General features: G+C 39.8%; 1 protein-coding gene across 1 annotated transcript; it reads left to right on the top strand.

Moving 5' to 3' along the window:
- The first annotated feature begins 689 nt into the window (after nucleotides 1–689).
- On the top strand, nucleotides 690–14,562 carry LOC306972014 (receptor-type tyrosine-protein phosphatase eta-like). The gene is made up of 29 exons (XM_079568457.1): nucleotides 690–820; nucleotides 1,645–2,026; nucleotides 2,119–2,379; nucleotides 2,457–2,699; nucleotides 2,772–3,038; nucleotides 3,150–3,419; nucleotides 3,493–3,756; nucleotides 3,934–4,152; nucleotides 4,685–4,948; nucleotides 5,023–5,277; nucleotides 5,481–5,735; nucleotides 7,045–7,308; nucleotides 7,392–7,655; nucleotides 8,615–8,875; nucleotides 8,947–9,210; nucleotides 9,825–10,082; nucleotides 10,349–10,498; nucleotides 10,767–10,980; nucleotides 11,074–11,189; nucleotides 11,280–11,367; nucleotides 11,445–11,489; nucleotides 11,664–11,751; nucleotides 11,924–12,014; nucleotides 12,115–12,191; nucleotides 12,334–12,468; nucleotides 12,823–12,939; nucleotides 13,012–13,169; nucleotides 13,247–13,382; nucleotides 13,629–14,562. The coding sequence occupies exons 2-29, from the start codon at nucleotides 1,810–1,812 to the stop codon at nucleotides 13,764–13,766; spliced, it is 5,379 nt and encodes a 1,792-aa protein (XP_079424583.1). The 5' UTR covers nucleotides 690–820; nucleotides 1,645–1,809; the 3' UTR covers nucleotides 13,767–14,562.
- Nucleotides 14,563–14,740: the final 178 nt, after the last annotated feature.

The raw sequence follows: 14,740 nt of genomic DNA, 5'->3' as shown, positions 1-14,740 counted from the left end.
TGGGTGTGTGGATTGTGACATGGAAAAAGTTGTTGTTTTGTTTTAATCCAGAGCCTCAAGTGGTAAAAAACCCCAATGTGGTTAATGTCACAACATCGTCCATGACTGTGACCTGGACTGAGCCAGAGGGGCACAGCTCCTCCTACATAGTGCAGTGGATTGATAAAAGCACCTCCATGAACACGAGCAGGACAGTGACTGAGACATCCACAGTCATTACTGACCTGACTGCTGGTGTGGAGTATAGTGTCACTGTCACTGCAGTGGCAGGAGATAACAAGACTATTGGAGCTGGCACTAATGTGACTCGTTACACACGTAAGTTACAATGGTAGTTCAAGGTTTAGGTATATTTATATAACAGAGTACTTCCCCAAAGTGCTTTCCATATTCAGTACAAAAATACTGAATATGTTCCTTTTCTTCCCACTGTGATGGGAAGAAAAGGCATCAAGCTTGTCTCATCTCTTCGACCATGATCTTCTGGTTTAGTTTTTTGTTTTTCAATGACTTTTTCAGGTGATACTCAGCCTTTGAGACAGTTTATTTTAATTTATTTATCTTTTTTTGTCATGTTTTGGGGGTTGGTCCTTGTGAGATACTTCAATTCTGATATAGACTAGTGGTTCTCAACATGTGGCACATGCTTCTTCAGGCTCTTCTCACTTCTTCCTGGTTTAGACATGGTTTACACCCAGTTTAAGCATAGCCTGTGTGTAAACCAGTGTATGGTTTTACACCAGAGGTGGGCAAACTGTGGCCTTGGGCCAGATCCGGCTCCCCAAGCAATTTTGTCCATAATATAGTTATACATTTTTTTGTATCTCCCAAGCTGAATTGTGTAGCGGTGTTTTCGAACTATAGTGAGATGGAATGACCACATGATGACAGTGACTTCATAAGTGATCATGGACTTTACAATAGTGTTTAACTGCTTTACTCAACAGAGCCTCAAGTCATTCAGAATCTCACTGTTGTTGATGTCACAACATCATCCATGAATGTGACCTGGACTGAGCCAGAGGGGCACAGCTCCTCCTACATAGTGCAGTGGATTGATAAAAGCACCTCCATGAACACGAGCAGGACAGTGACTGAGACATCCACAGTCATTACTGACCTGACTGCTGGTGTGGAGTATAGTGTCACTGTCACTGCAGTGGCAGGAGATAACAAGACTATTGGAGCTGGCACTAATGTGACTCGTTACACACGTAAGTTACAATGGTAGTTCAATGTTTAGGTTTATTTATATAACACATTTTAAAAACAGAGTACTGCCCTAAAGTGCTTTCCATATTCAGTACAAAAATACAGTTCGTCTCGTCTCTTCGACCATGATCCTCTGGTTTGGCGTTTGTTTTCCACTGACTGTTTCTTTGAGACAGTTGTATTTGTATTTATCTTTTTTGTCATCTTTTGGGGGTTGGTCCTTGTGAGATACTTCAGTTATGATTTAGACCAGTGGTTCTCAACATGTGGTACATGCTTCTTCAGGTTCTTCTCAGGGTCATCAGCAGTTTCAGACTTTATTAATCCTCATTCATGCAAGTCAAGTACTTTTCTTCCTGGTTTAGACATGGATCCGGCTCCCCAAGCAATTTTGTCCATAATTTCGTTATATATTTTTTTGTATCTCCCAAGCCGAATTGTGTAGCGGTGTGTTCAAACTGTCGTGAGACGGAATGACCACATGATGACAGTGACTTCATATGTGATCATGGACTTTACAATAGTGTTTAACTGCTTTAATCAACAGAGCCTCAAGTCATTCAGAATCTCACTGTTGCTGATGTCACAACATCATCCATGAATGTGACCTGGACTGAGCCAGAGGGGCACAGCTCCTCCTACATAGTGCAGTGGATTGATAAAAGCACATCCAAGAACATCACATTTAATGTGACTGATAAATACACAGTCATTACTGACCTGACTGCTGGTGTGGAGTATAGTGTCTCTGTCACTGCAGTGGCAGGAGATGGTAAAACTACAGGAAGTGACATCAGTAAATCATGGTACACAAGTAAGTAAGGGAAGAGAACACACAGTGACATTATAATGAATATGTTCACACTATTAGCTGCTTTTTCTCCTCCATGTGACACTCTTTAATAGGACCTGGTAAAATTGAGAAGCTGAGTGTATCTCCAGCTCTTAATGAGCTTAGTTTTCACTGGGATAAACCTGATGGACATGTGTTCATATTTAAGTCACTGCTTAATCACAGTGATGGAAATTCCAAAACATTATATTCTGAGGCTGCCAATATTTCATTTGACCAACTTACCCCTGGCACACGTTACACAATAGCACTGACTGCTGTAGCTGGGGATAATAAAACTGAGGGAGAGAGTTACATGTTAACCACAGTCACACGTAAGACAATCTAACAATCTTTATATGTACAATGAACTTTACACATTACAAGATGAAATGATCTATCTCTGTTTTAGTACCTGCTAAGCCTGTGAACATCACTCTCAACCAAAGAGAGTCCCATAGCCTGAACATTAGCTGGACTTTGCCGGAAGGGAATGCGGATCACTATGTTGTGCAGCTTGACCAGAAGGAAAACCAAACACATGCTTCGTCACTGCGCTTCACTGGCTTATCCCCTGGACAACTGCATACAGTCTCTGTAACCGCTGTGGCTGGACATTTAAACAACACTTCTGAACCCTCCACATTTGCCACTTGTAAGCTTTGTTTTAACTTTTCTATTTTATAAATCACTCACACAGCTGCACTTACTCCTCTTTATCATTTAGATCCGCTGCCTCCTGGATCAATCAGCGTTATTCAAAGAACCAACTCTTCACTTAATCTGACTTGGGACGTTGATCCAGAAATGTTGGGCGCTCCTAACATCAACTATAGTGTTGCCTATGAGGGAGGAGAGTCAGATCTGAAGGCCGTCATGGTCAGTCATGTAGTTCTGACTGAACTTAACTCTGGAACAGAGTATGCAATAACAGTCACAACAATAGGACCTGAGAATCTTCGCCGCAGTGGTGTCAAGTTTGTTGCCTGTACCAGTAAGTATGATATGAACATAAATGTGAGGTCTACTGTGTAGTATCATTCTTAATATCCATATATTTCAGAGAAAGACTTAAAAAACATTTTAAATGTTATTTTTCCTTTAGACCCTAATGCAGTTTTAGACCTAACAGCCTACCCTGAATCCAACACATCAGTCAAAGTGAAGTGGTCCTACCCTCAAGATTATGAGACAAAAAATTACTCATACTCAATTTTAACGTACGATGCCAAGGGAAACAACAACAGCCAGTCCGTTGAAAGAAACTACACCTTTGTAACTGGCCTTGTCCCAGGCACCAGATACAATATAACAGTCACCACACTTTTAACAACAGAATGCAAATCTACAGAAGAAGAGGTCTCCAGCTACACAAGTAAGATGTCAAACCAGACTTTTCAAAGGTTATTGATAATCTTGAAGATAATTTGTCTTCTTTTTTTTTGCAGAGCCCAATCCTGTATCAAACCTCCAAGTCCAGTTTGTGAACACTTCCACCATTACATTGACCTGGGTCAGCTCTATTGACTATGAGCCAACGAGCAGTTACTTTGTGCAAGCGCATCAGGGCCCTAATGTGGTTCGCACTGAGTCGACAGCCACACAGAGCTACACCTTCAAGGGGCTGACACCCGGAGAGCTGTATACCTTCACTGTCTCTACAGAGGTAGCAGGAGTCCGTTCTGACGATGAAACAATTACAGAACAAATGAGTAAGTGTGTTCTAAATGTGTGTGTCAGAAATAGCTACAAGGCTTATGCACACACTCAATATGCAGAGACATGCACTGAGTCGACCTCTTTTGCACAGTTTTTTTGCTGCACACATGATTATCACTGTATAAAACTATTTCTGTAACCATGTAACAATGATTTTGTTATATTTTCAGGGCCTGCAGTTGTCACTATCTCAGAAGTCACTGGGAGTACAACCCGTTTAACAGTGAGCTGGAGTGAGGCAGAAGGAAAAGTGGATACCTACACAGTGCTCCTTTACAATGACACTCACCTCGTTCAATCAAAGGAAGGTCTTAGCAACAGCACACTGGACACATCTTTCTCTGATCTAACACCAGGAGTCCAGTACTGTGCTGAGATCGTCACCAAAAGTGGAGATCTGATGAATAACAGTTCAAGAGTTTGCAACTCAACTTGTACGTAACAACCAACACAATGTACTCAACGTTAAAATAAAAAAAATGTTTAATTCTTTAAAATACTGTTGCTTTTGTCTTCAGGGCCTGCAGTTGTGACTATCACAGAAATCATCCCTGGGAGTACAACTCATTTAACAGTGAGCTGGAGTGAGGCAGAAGGAAAAGTGGACACCTACACAGTGCTCCTTTACAATGACACTCACCTAGTTCAATCAAAGCAAGGTCTTAGCAACAGCACATTGGACACATCTTTCTCTGATCTAACACCAGGAGTCCAGTACTGTGCTGAGGTCGTCACCAAAAGTGGAAATCTGATGAATAACAGTTCAAGAGTTTGCAACTCAACTTGTAAGTAACAACCAACACAATGTACTCAACAACAAAAAAATGCAATGAGTAATCTCTTTAAATCAATACCACTGCCTGTGTGTAGTGTAGATTTTCTTCAAAACTAATGTTCTTTGTGAATCGCTTTTGCCTTCAGGGCCTGCAGTTGTGACTATCACAGACCTCACTGGGAGCACAACCTATTTAACAGTGAGCTGGAGTGAGGCAGAAGGGAAAGTGGACACCTACACAGTGTTTCTTTACATTGACTCTCAACTGGTTAATAAATCGAAAGATCTCAGCAGCGACACATTTGCCACGTCTTTCACTGATCTGAAACCAGGGGTGCTGTACTGTGCTGCGGTTGTCACCAAAAGCGGACCATTGGAAAACAAAAGCTCTGACTTATGCAATGCAACTTGTAAGCAAACAATTCCCCATCATAACAAGCAAGTCCTGTTTTCTATTACTTGTATTACTATTTTCACTTTACAGTTCCAAATCCACCAAGAAACATCCGTGTGACGTCTCGGACTGAGCAATCTCTAACTTTTATGTGGGACACTCCCGAGGACATGCAGCCCGATCAGTACAACTTCAGTGTCACCACTTACACCGGACCTAAAGAGACCGAAAACTCTTCCCTAACACTGAATCAGCTTGAGTCTGGAAGCCCCTATAATATCACCATTGTTACCGTCGGAGTCAATAACTACGAGAGCCAGGAGGTTAGAGAACAGGCCTACACAAGTAAGTTCTGTTTTGCTGCATTGACAAATGTTATATTATATTTAACTAGTTTTCCCTGGTTTAACATCTTTTGTTTGTTAATACTGGTGTAAAACTATGATTAATACTTACCACAGGAATTATCTCTTCAAACTAAGCAATAATAAAAAGGAAAAAGCGTTGAAATGCACTTTAACTTTATCTACTGTCTCTTCTATCCACAGAGCCATATTCTGTCACTGACCTGCGACAGACTGAGATCACCCCATATTCTGTCAAGCTGGTGTGGAATCAGACTGCACACAAATCAGATTATACATATTTCATTGAAGTGTCTGGGGGTGTGAATTCAACAACTTTTACCAACTTCACACATGAAGTGGTAGGACTGATTTCTGGCACCAACTACAGCTTCACCGTCACTACACGAGCAGCAGATGGCACTCCAGCCACTCCGGAGACTGTGTCCTACTTCACAAGTGAGTGCTCGAATCTTTTACCTGATTACATTTCATTGGCGACTGTAACTATTGATGATACACAGGGAAAAAGAAGGAAATGGTTATTTGATTTTTATTAATTTGTGTTTAAATTTCTGGACTATATTCGAGACTATAGCATAGAAAGCAAATAGCAGGGAGAGGCATGTAGCCAATTGTCGGAAATAAATCTCACAACACAGTGTGTAGTATGTGCTGCAGGATAAACCCCTAAACCAGCCATCCATCATAGAACCTCTGGCCCTAAAGATGATTTTTAGGAATATTATTTGAAAAATACTGTCAAATCCTGTAAAGTTTCTTAGCAGAACACCCATTTAGACCATATAAGATGTACAACTGGCATTTGTAGAAAGTGATGCTTTACTTCGGTTTAAAAGTGGAGGGCCCTTGGTCTCTTGATGATGAAGAAAATCGGCTCTCCACCAAGAAAACTTTGTACTCACCCAACTGAGGATGTGTGTTTTTACCAGAGTCATGAAAGTTATAGCCATTTTTGCACACTTAAGATGGAATTTATGGGTAATAAGATTTTAGACAACATCTTTTATGCATCTGGTATTCCTCACCTTATACAACAAAAGTTATACAACAAAAGAGTTAGTTAAGTACATAATTATTATTTACAGATTTACATAAAGAACCAAAATCGGTCCATTTGTACTAAAATTCTACATTCTAGGGCAGGGGTCTCCAACAGATGATTCAATCCGGTCCCACTAGTGCACAAATTCCTTAGTATGTCAAAAAAAAGAGAGCAAGTCTCTAGCCCATTCCTTTGCAGAGCTATGGTTATTTAAAGAAATAGCCAGAATGCTCACTCCAGCCACTAGGGGGCAGCTTAAATAAAGAAAGGAAAAAATTCCACACGTGTCCAGCAGAGGGCACTGACATAATTAGAGATGACGATACAAACAACACATTATAGCCACGTGGTAAATGGACAGTCTGCCCTAGGGATACAGTCTGGCACATTATTATTCCTTTATTAAAATTTTTTTTCCTCAATAGCATTTTCCCAATCAAAACATGATTTACTGGAGCTTTTGTTCATGAACCCCGGCAATACATTCCTGATATATTTTGGCGCCCAGGAAAATTTACTTGGAGACCCCTGTTCTAGGGCATAGCATGAGAATTTGTAATGTGTGAGCAAAAGGTTACCCAAAACCTACCTCTCAAACTGGCTTTTCCTTAAATTTCTTCTGTTATTTTTATGTATTATTGTCAAAACTGCAAGAATTCTCCTACTACTGTGTAAAGTAACATGAACCTGACATTTTTGCAGGGCCTTACGGTATTAACGACTTGGTAGCTGACACCATAAATACCACCTCAATTAATGTCACGTGGGAACAACCAGTCGAGTACAAGGCAGAGTATGAATATTTGGTGGAGACATCTGGTTGCAGCGATCCTGAAAACCTTACAACATCAAATGAATCCGTGGAAATTCCAGGTCTCACCCCAGGGACAAACTGCAGCTTCTGTGTTACTGTCAGGGCAGCAAATGGGATTAAAGGAGAATCTAACTGCACTTATCAGTATACCAGTAAGAATTTTAGTGTCATTTATTGGAAATATGGGAGACTTTGAATAAGTGAAGCAATAATAATTTCTTTTTTATTTCTACAGAGCCTGAAAAAGCACAACCTCGCGTCTCCAACCAGGGCTCCAACAGTTCCCTGCTCGTGTCATGGGCAAAACCTCCGGGGAATGTTGAGCTATATACCGTTTATCTAAATGGCACAGAAACAAACTTGACAACGGCGACGCTTAACTCCAGTGGTCGATTTCACACCTTTGAGGGCTTATCGGCTGGGAGACTGTACACAGTCGTAGTGGAGACACAAAGTGGGAACTTTGCGTCTCCCTCGGAGTCCATCACTAATGCCACATGTAAGTACTGAAAGGGATTTCATTGTTATTTTATGCACTATTGGGACAGCTGTAGCTCCGGTGGACTGTGTACGAATGTGAGTGTGAATGGGTGAGTGAACCATGTTGGTGGAAAAGTGCTATTTAAATTGAGACTCTACTAAAATCATTCTCTTTGAAGCACTCTAAGCAGCATGCCACTAGTATAATCCTGGGGTACCCAAAATGTGGACCAATTTTTGGTGGCCCTCAGGGCTTCTTGCTGAATCGGCACACATCACATTGGTCCTTTTTCCCCCCAAGTTTACTCATTCTACACAAGTCTAACCTCAAAAACTAATATTTTTCTGTGAGATAAAACCGACATTAAAGCATAAAGTGGAGCACAGTTTAAACCTCTGCTAAATACACCCAGTCGAAGGTTTCACAGCACTGACAACCGATCAGTGATTCTTCATCCCATGTACGCTTCAATATGCAGCCCCTCCATAGAAAAAGTCTGGAAACCCCCTGCTAAATACCAGATCTGTTAGTGATAGGATTTTTACGAGTTAAACGTTGGTGAGATTAGTATTTGAATGTTTGAAGGTCTTTGAAGGTTTGATAAGTTATACAAGTACATTTTACCCTGTACGCTGTTAGTATGTTTAATCATTCCAATGCTCGTGTTTCACTCTCATTTGCATTTTCCATGGGGTAGACATTTGCATAATTTCACATCAGACAGAGCGCCTAATTTAGATAAACAAATCATCCATGTGGATCATGTGCATGTTGAATAAACACATACAGGCACAATTTAAACCGGGACCAACAGGGGAATAAATGCACAGATTACGTGCTCATAACATGCCCTTGTAATGGGGGAAGATGTCTGTAATGTTATGCTTGATCTGATTTGTCATGTTTTATAGGTTTATTACCACAATACCCTTATACAATCCTGCTACACAAAAATATATAATCATATTTTTTCTTAGATCCCAACCCTCCTGGAGCCATTACCATTCTAAATAAGACAACAAACTCAATCCACATTAGCTGGGAGGAAGCCCCTCTGATGACTGGTGTGCAGTTCTATTATCGCTTGGAAATCCCATCTGAACAAGTAAAAAACACCACTGCCACAAATGACACATTTGCTCAACTGAAGTCTGGAACTCCCTACAATGTCTCGGTAGCGACTGTCGCTGCCATGGGATTTGAAAGTGAGGCCACGCGGCACAACATGGTCACCACAAGTAAGGACACTACTGCTGCACATGTGACTCGCTGAATTATGTGTTACTAATCTGATGCTTGTTTTTAATAGGACCGTTCAGTGTCAAAAATCTACAGGCAGATCCAAGCGAGGAGAGTGTCACGTTGCAGTGGCGCAAACCTGAGGATTATAAGGGCACTTACAGATTCAGGGTGACCTTGGGGAATTCCAGTGAAAATTTTAACACCACGTTAACACCACATTTCAAACAGCCTTTCGATCAACTAGATCCGGGCAGTTCCTATAGGTTCACTGTCACAACAGAGACCTCAGATGGTACCCCGGGGGCGCCAGAGGAGATTTCCGAATGCACAAGTATGAAATGTTTTAGGTTCTAAAACACTTTTTTGTGTGTGTGGGGGGGGGGGCATAGCTACTGTTTACTGCAAAATGTATCGCTCCTGATAATCCCTAGTTACCAACTTTGGCACTGGTGGAGTGATTTGCTTAAAGGTGCATTATTAGGTGTTTTATGTGGGGGAAAAAAGTTGATATTTGTGCGTATTTGACCTTGTAGTGATCCAGCGGCTGTGTGAGTGGTCAGCATGGCGCCTTTACTTTTGATCACAGTGGTCGCTACAACGCTCCAGGATCAATTGTTTTGTTAGTTTTCTGGTAAGAGTCAGCAGTGAAAACCCTCCAAACAATTGTTCCTGGAGCGTCCTAGAGACCACTGTGATGGAAAGTAAAGGCGCCCTGCTGACCATGCAGCAGCTGAGTCACTACAAGGTCAAATATGCAAAAAAAAAACAAAAAAAAAAAACAATCCTCATATAAAATTGCATAATGCACCTTTAACCATGAAACATTAGTCATTTGTGTCAAGAATTGTCCAGCTGTCTCACTTTAATGGGACTTTGTTCATTTACCTGCCTGGATGCCTGAGAGCATGCCTGCGTAATTAACAATGTGTTTGTCAATGTTTGCAGATGCCAGTGCAGTGGAATTCTTGGAATGCTCAGCCCCAAACGTGCGAAATGCAACTATCACATGGTCTTGGGAAAAACCGAGAGGTCTTTTCTCCAATTTCACTGTGAAATTTGAAAATTTGTCAGAAGTTCACAAAGGTTTTAAATTTGAAAAATCAAAACTTCATCATCATACCAATTACACAGTGGGAGTGACAACCCAGAGCTGCGGAAACGCCAGCATCACCGTGACAAAGACCTGCCAGAGTGGGATCACAAGTAAGACAAATGACTTTATTAATACAGTGCTTTAATGTGTAAATCCACATACATTTGAATGTGTTATACCTGCAGTGATAAAAGATGACTGTCATATCAAGCGGTTTAGCGGTTCAGTGAAACACGCACACAACTTCAACTGAAATGTTGCGTGCAAAATAAAATAAAGAAGGGTTTTTTGAGGTCAATATGGCCAAAATATTCTCCACTTTGTAACAAAATTTTGTTTGGATCCCCTGTACTGAGTCTCTGTCTTATTTGCCCAGATCCTCCGATACAAAAGAACTACATCATCCCGTCATCAAACATTGACACGAAACCCAAAATGTTCACAATAAAGGTGGATCGTAGTCTGCTGGACCAAATCAATGGGCCAATTAAATATGCGGGAGTGTTAGTGACACAAAATACAGACGGTAAGTTCTTGGATTTTTATATTATACTTAATGATAATAGCAATTCTTAATTGAGACACACTGTTAAGCGTTTGTTAAGTATTTCCACATGTACTACATTTGTCATTCATAAAACATTTACAAATCATTCTTCATAATTTCTTCATCACTGATTTTGCCTAAATAGACACACGCATCTATTTAGGTGTTTGTGAATGATTTCCTAATGCTTTACAAATGCTAAATACTAGTGTAATTATCATCAAACTGCCTGTTTTTGTACATCCAGTTGTCGAACCCTTACCACAATACTTGGAGACTACCTATGATCAGTGGAAAAAGGAAAAGAACGGGGCATATTTGGCAACAGTCATCGACATAACAGACTCAGATGTAAAGGTCAAGACGCGCAGCACTCCAGACCCTCTTACAATACACATTGGAGATGAAAACCCATGGCATGGTTATGAGAATGGTATACTGAACCCCACTGAAAAATACATGTAAGAAAATGTTCACTTAGATAGAATAAGTTCAAACTATTTCAGATTGATATAAATACGTTAATTAACTTTTGTCTGTTTATAATCACACAGAATTGCTATTGTGCTGTTCACCGATCTCAAAATCAAGAAAGGACTCATAAATGGCTCAGAGTCTCTGTATTCAGTCACAGATTTCAACACTTCTGTAAAACTTCCACAAAGCGAACGTAGTGCATTTATATATCATGCAAAATGTACCTTATAAATGTACATGTGTGTTTACCTTTTTTTTTTTTTTTACCATGTCTCCACTGTAGTTGTCATTGGCCTGGCAGTGGGATTGACACTATCTATTTTCTTTATACTTTTGATTCTTCTTATTGGATTCATCATATACTGGAAAAGGTTGGAATCAGACAGCCCAGCATAAAATAAACGTTGACACTTTGAAAAGAGTAAATATCTGATTTCTTTTCTGGTAGGTTGGCAAACAAAAAATCATCTGATGTCCAAATAAAATCCAAGAGGTGGGTTATAATTTTACTTTAGGTAAAAAACATAATGAAAAAATACATTTAAATGCAGTGATTGTCTTCATTATTTCTTGTTTTAGAGCCTCGGTGCGAGTACAATTCCTTAATGCTATTGGAAAACAAACATTTCTGTTTAGTTTGCCTACCCTTTTGTGCTCTATTCCATAGGAGTGCCCCTGTGAGAGTTGAAGACTACGAGGTGTACTACAAAAAGCAAAAAGCAGACTCCAACTGTGGCTTTGCTGCCGAGTATGAGGTAAATGACAGTAAACAGAGTATTGTGTGAATATTATTTCTAAATACACTTGTAAATCCTATGATATACAGTAGGTGTGTGTTTTCAATAGTTTCATTCTGTGCTCACAAGATTACGTTAAATTTGTACGTTTCAACAAAACAATGTTTGACCTAATTTCTGATGTCTATAGGACCTCAAAGTTGTTGGTAATGGTCTGGCCAAAACAAATGCGACAAATCCAGAGATCAAGTCTAAGAATCGCTACAACAATGTGCTTCCTTGTGAGTGACCTCTTCATTCTGGAACTAGTTCACAATCATAACTAATCAAACTCAAGCCATGGTTTTAACATTTACTTCACCGCTGTCACTAATCTTCTAGATGACTCATCTAGAGTAAAGCTTTCCATTATCAATGGGAATCCTCTTGATGACTACATCAATGCTAACTACATACCGGTGCGTACTGACAGAAAAACAGCTTTTGTCACTTCATTTCTCAAAAACAAACATTGTTCCTTTATATTTTATATTTATAGTTTTGTTTCATTTATCGCAAAGTCACTAAGTCATCAGAACTTTTACTTTTGTCATATTGCAGGGGTACAACTCCAGGAAGGAGTTTATTGCAGCTCAGGGCCCGTTGCCGACAACAGTCAATGACTTCTGGAGGATGATCTGGGAGAAGAACGTGCACGCCATTGTTATGCTGACCCGCTGCAATGAGCAGGGACGAGTGAGTACAGAAAAATACATATTACTGACTGATTTATATGGCCACTCTGAGGATCATAGTTTTAAATGAGTTACAACAGAGGGTTAGTGCTCACCTTTTGTCTTTGGCCTAGAAAAGCTGTGCCCACATCTGGAATAGAGGTCAACACATACATAATAGATTATTTTGGATTTGTTATTCAGTGACAGTGCATTTTTCACACCAACTAAATGTCTAAGACTCGATGTTCTACAGCTCACACGTCAGCTCTGACCTAATGACGATTCTTTTACTTTATGTACATATAGGGGGAAAGACATGCATTATTTTGTGAAAAGGGTGAACTCATTAGTGTTCTGAACTTATCTGTTTCAGGTAAAATGTGAGCAGTACTGGACTCCTGGCACCAAGCACTTTGGGAACATCACTGTGACCACAACATCTGAAATACCACTGGACGACTGGACCATCAGGGACTTTGACGTCAAAAATGTAAAGTTTAAATGAAAAACTGAACTTTGCCCACCTGAAACAGATTTGCCTAGCATTTGATGTGCTTATTAGGTTAAAACGGCAGAGACCCGCTCAGTGCGGCAATTCCACTTCACAGCCTGGCCAGATCACGGTGTACCCGAGACCACCGAGCTCCTGATCAGCTTCAGACACCTGGTTCGCGAGCACATGGACCAGTACAGGCACTCTCCCACTGTGGTGCACTGCAGGTTTGGCACATACACAGCATTCATCACCTCCACTCCAGCCTCCCCCAGTTTCTTACCTGCCTGCCCTTTGTTCTCAGCGCTGGCGTGGGACGCACAGGAACCTTCATAGCCATCGATCGCCTCATTTTCCAGATTGAAAGGGAAAACGTGGTGGATATCTATAGTATTGTTTATGATATGCGCCTGCACCGAGTGCTGATGGTGCAAACAGAGGTAAATGTGGTACTTACAGTAGGTTAGACAGCATACCAATATCTTTGAATCCTATTTGAAGTATGTCCCATTAGGCATTCTATATTTCTACATAAGATTGATGAGGCATATTTCATAATAGATGTATTGTCTTTTGTATGGTAATTCATGTATTTAAATATGATAGAATATGATATGAAAGTAATAAAAGGTTTGAGGTCCAGCATGTCTCTGATACCATTAACTTACCATTCCTTTTACCCACAGGACCAGTATGTCTTCCTCAACCAGTGTGCTCTGGACATTATCAGGTCAAGAACGGGAACCAACGTGGATCTCATTTACCAAAACATAACTGCTGTCTCCATTTATGAGAACATAGAACTCCAAAAAAGAGAATCTTAAAAAAGTCAAACAAACTTGAAAAATCATTTGGGAACAGATTTGGATATTTTATTTTTCAAGCGCAGTCCTGCTCTGGGTCATTCTTAAGTTTTTATAATATTTTGAATAAATAGGTGTGAAATTTACTGGACCAAAACATGTTTATATATTATATTTTTGTTGCTTATTTTTTCTCAGGTATCATATGCTGTGTGGACATTGGCAAAAATAAAGGACAAATGTAAAATTGTAAAAAGATGAAATCTTACTCAGCTTTATTGTTTAAAGCTTAACTTAAGTTGTGTTTTATATTTTATCTATTATGCTTTACATCTATTTTTACTGTGCAATTGCTAACTGAATTCTCTTGTCTGTATGCACTGTAATGCACTGGCTGCATTTATGTTTATTGTATGTTATAATAATGTGATAAAAATATGTCCTTAGGTAAAGGATGCTTAGATAAACTGGAATGTTTTTATTGTAAGTAAGGCATGACTCTCTCACATCTGCTCAGGAATTTGTGATGTCCTGTGTACATTCCCTTTTGAGCTAATGGTGTGTCACTTCCTGCAGCCTATCTAGTCTATCTATGGACATTTCCGGTAGATATGGTCACAAAGAGCATGATTTTTGGCTTTAAAAGGGCAAAATGTTCCATGAGGAAGGTACTATTTCTGTTATTTCCTTTCACAAACAATGTTTGGCAGTTACATTTGAAGTCACTGTTTTGTGTCATTTTTACTTCAGAAAAGCACTTATGATTCACAGTCACAATGTGTAGAGTGTAATGACACAAATACAGTTGTACATTGCTTTGCTGGTACAATGCAAATAAATAAAGATGTGTTATTAGTAACAATTAGTTTGTATTTTAATAGCACAATGATACCTGTGAGGCTTTCATTTCTTTTACAAAATCTATTTCAACCAAATTATGCTATTGTATAACCAAGAGTTTAAATTAAAACTCAATAGTGACACTTTAACTTCAG

Source organism: Gobius niger, assembly GCF_951799975.1.
Source record: "Gobius niger genome assembly, chromosome: 12".
Classification (NCBI taxonomy): domain Eukaryota; kingdom Metazoa; phylum Chordata; class Actinopteri; order Gobiiformes; family Gobiidae; genus Gobius; species Gobius niger.
This window is presented reverse-complemented; position numbering and strand designations above follow the sequence as displayed.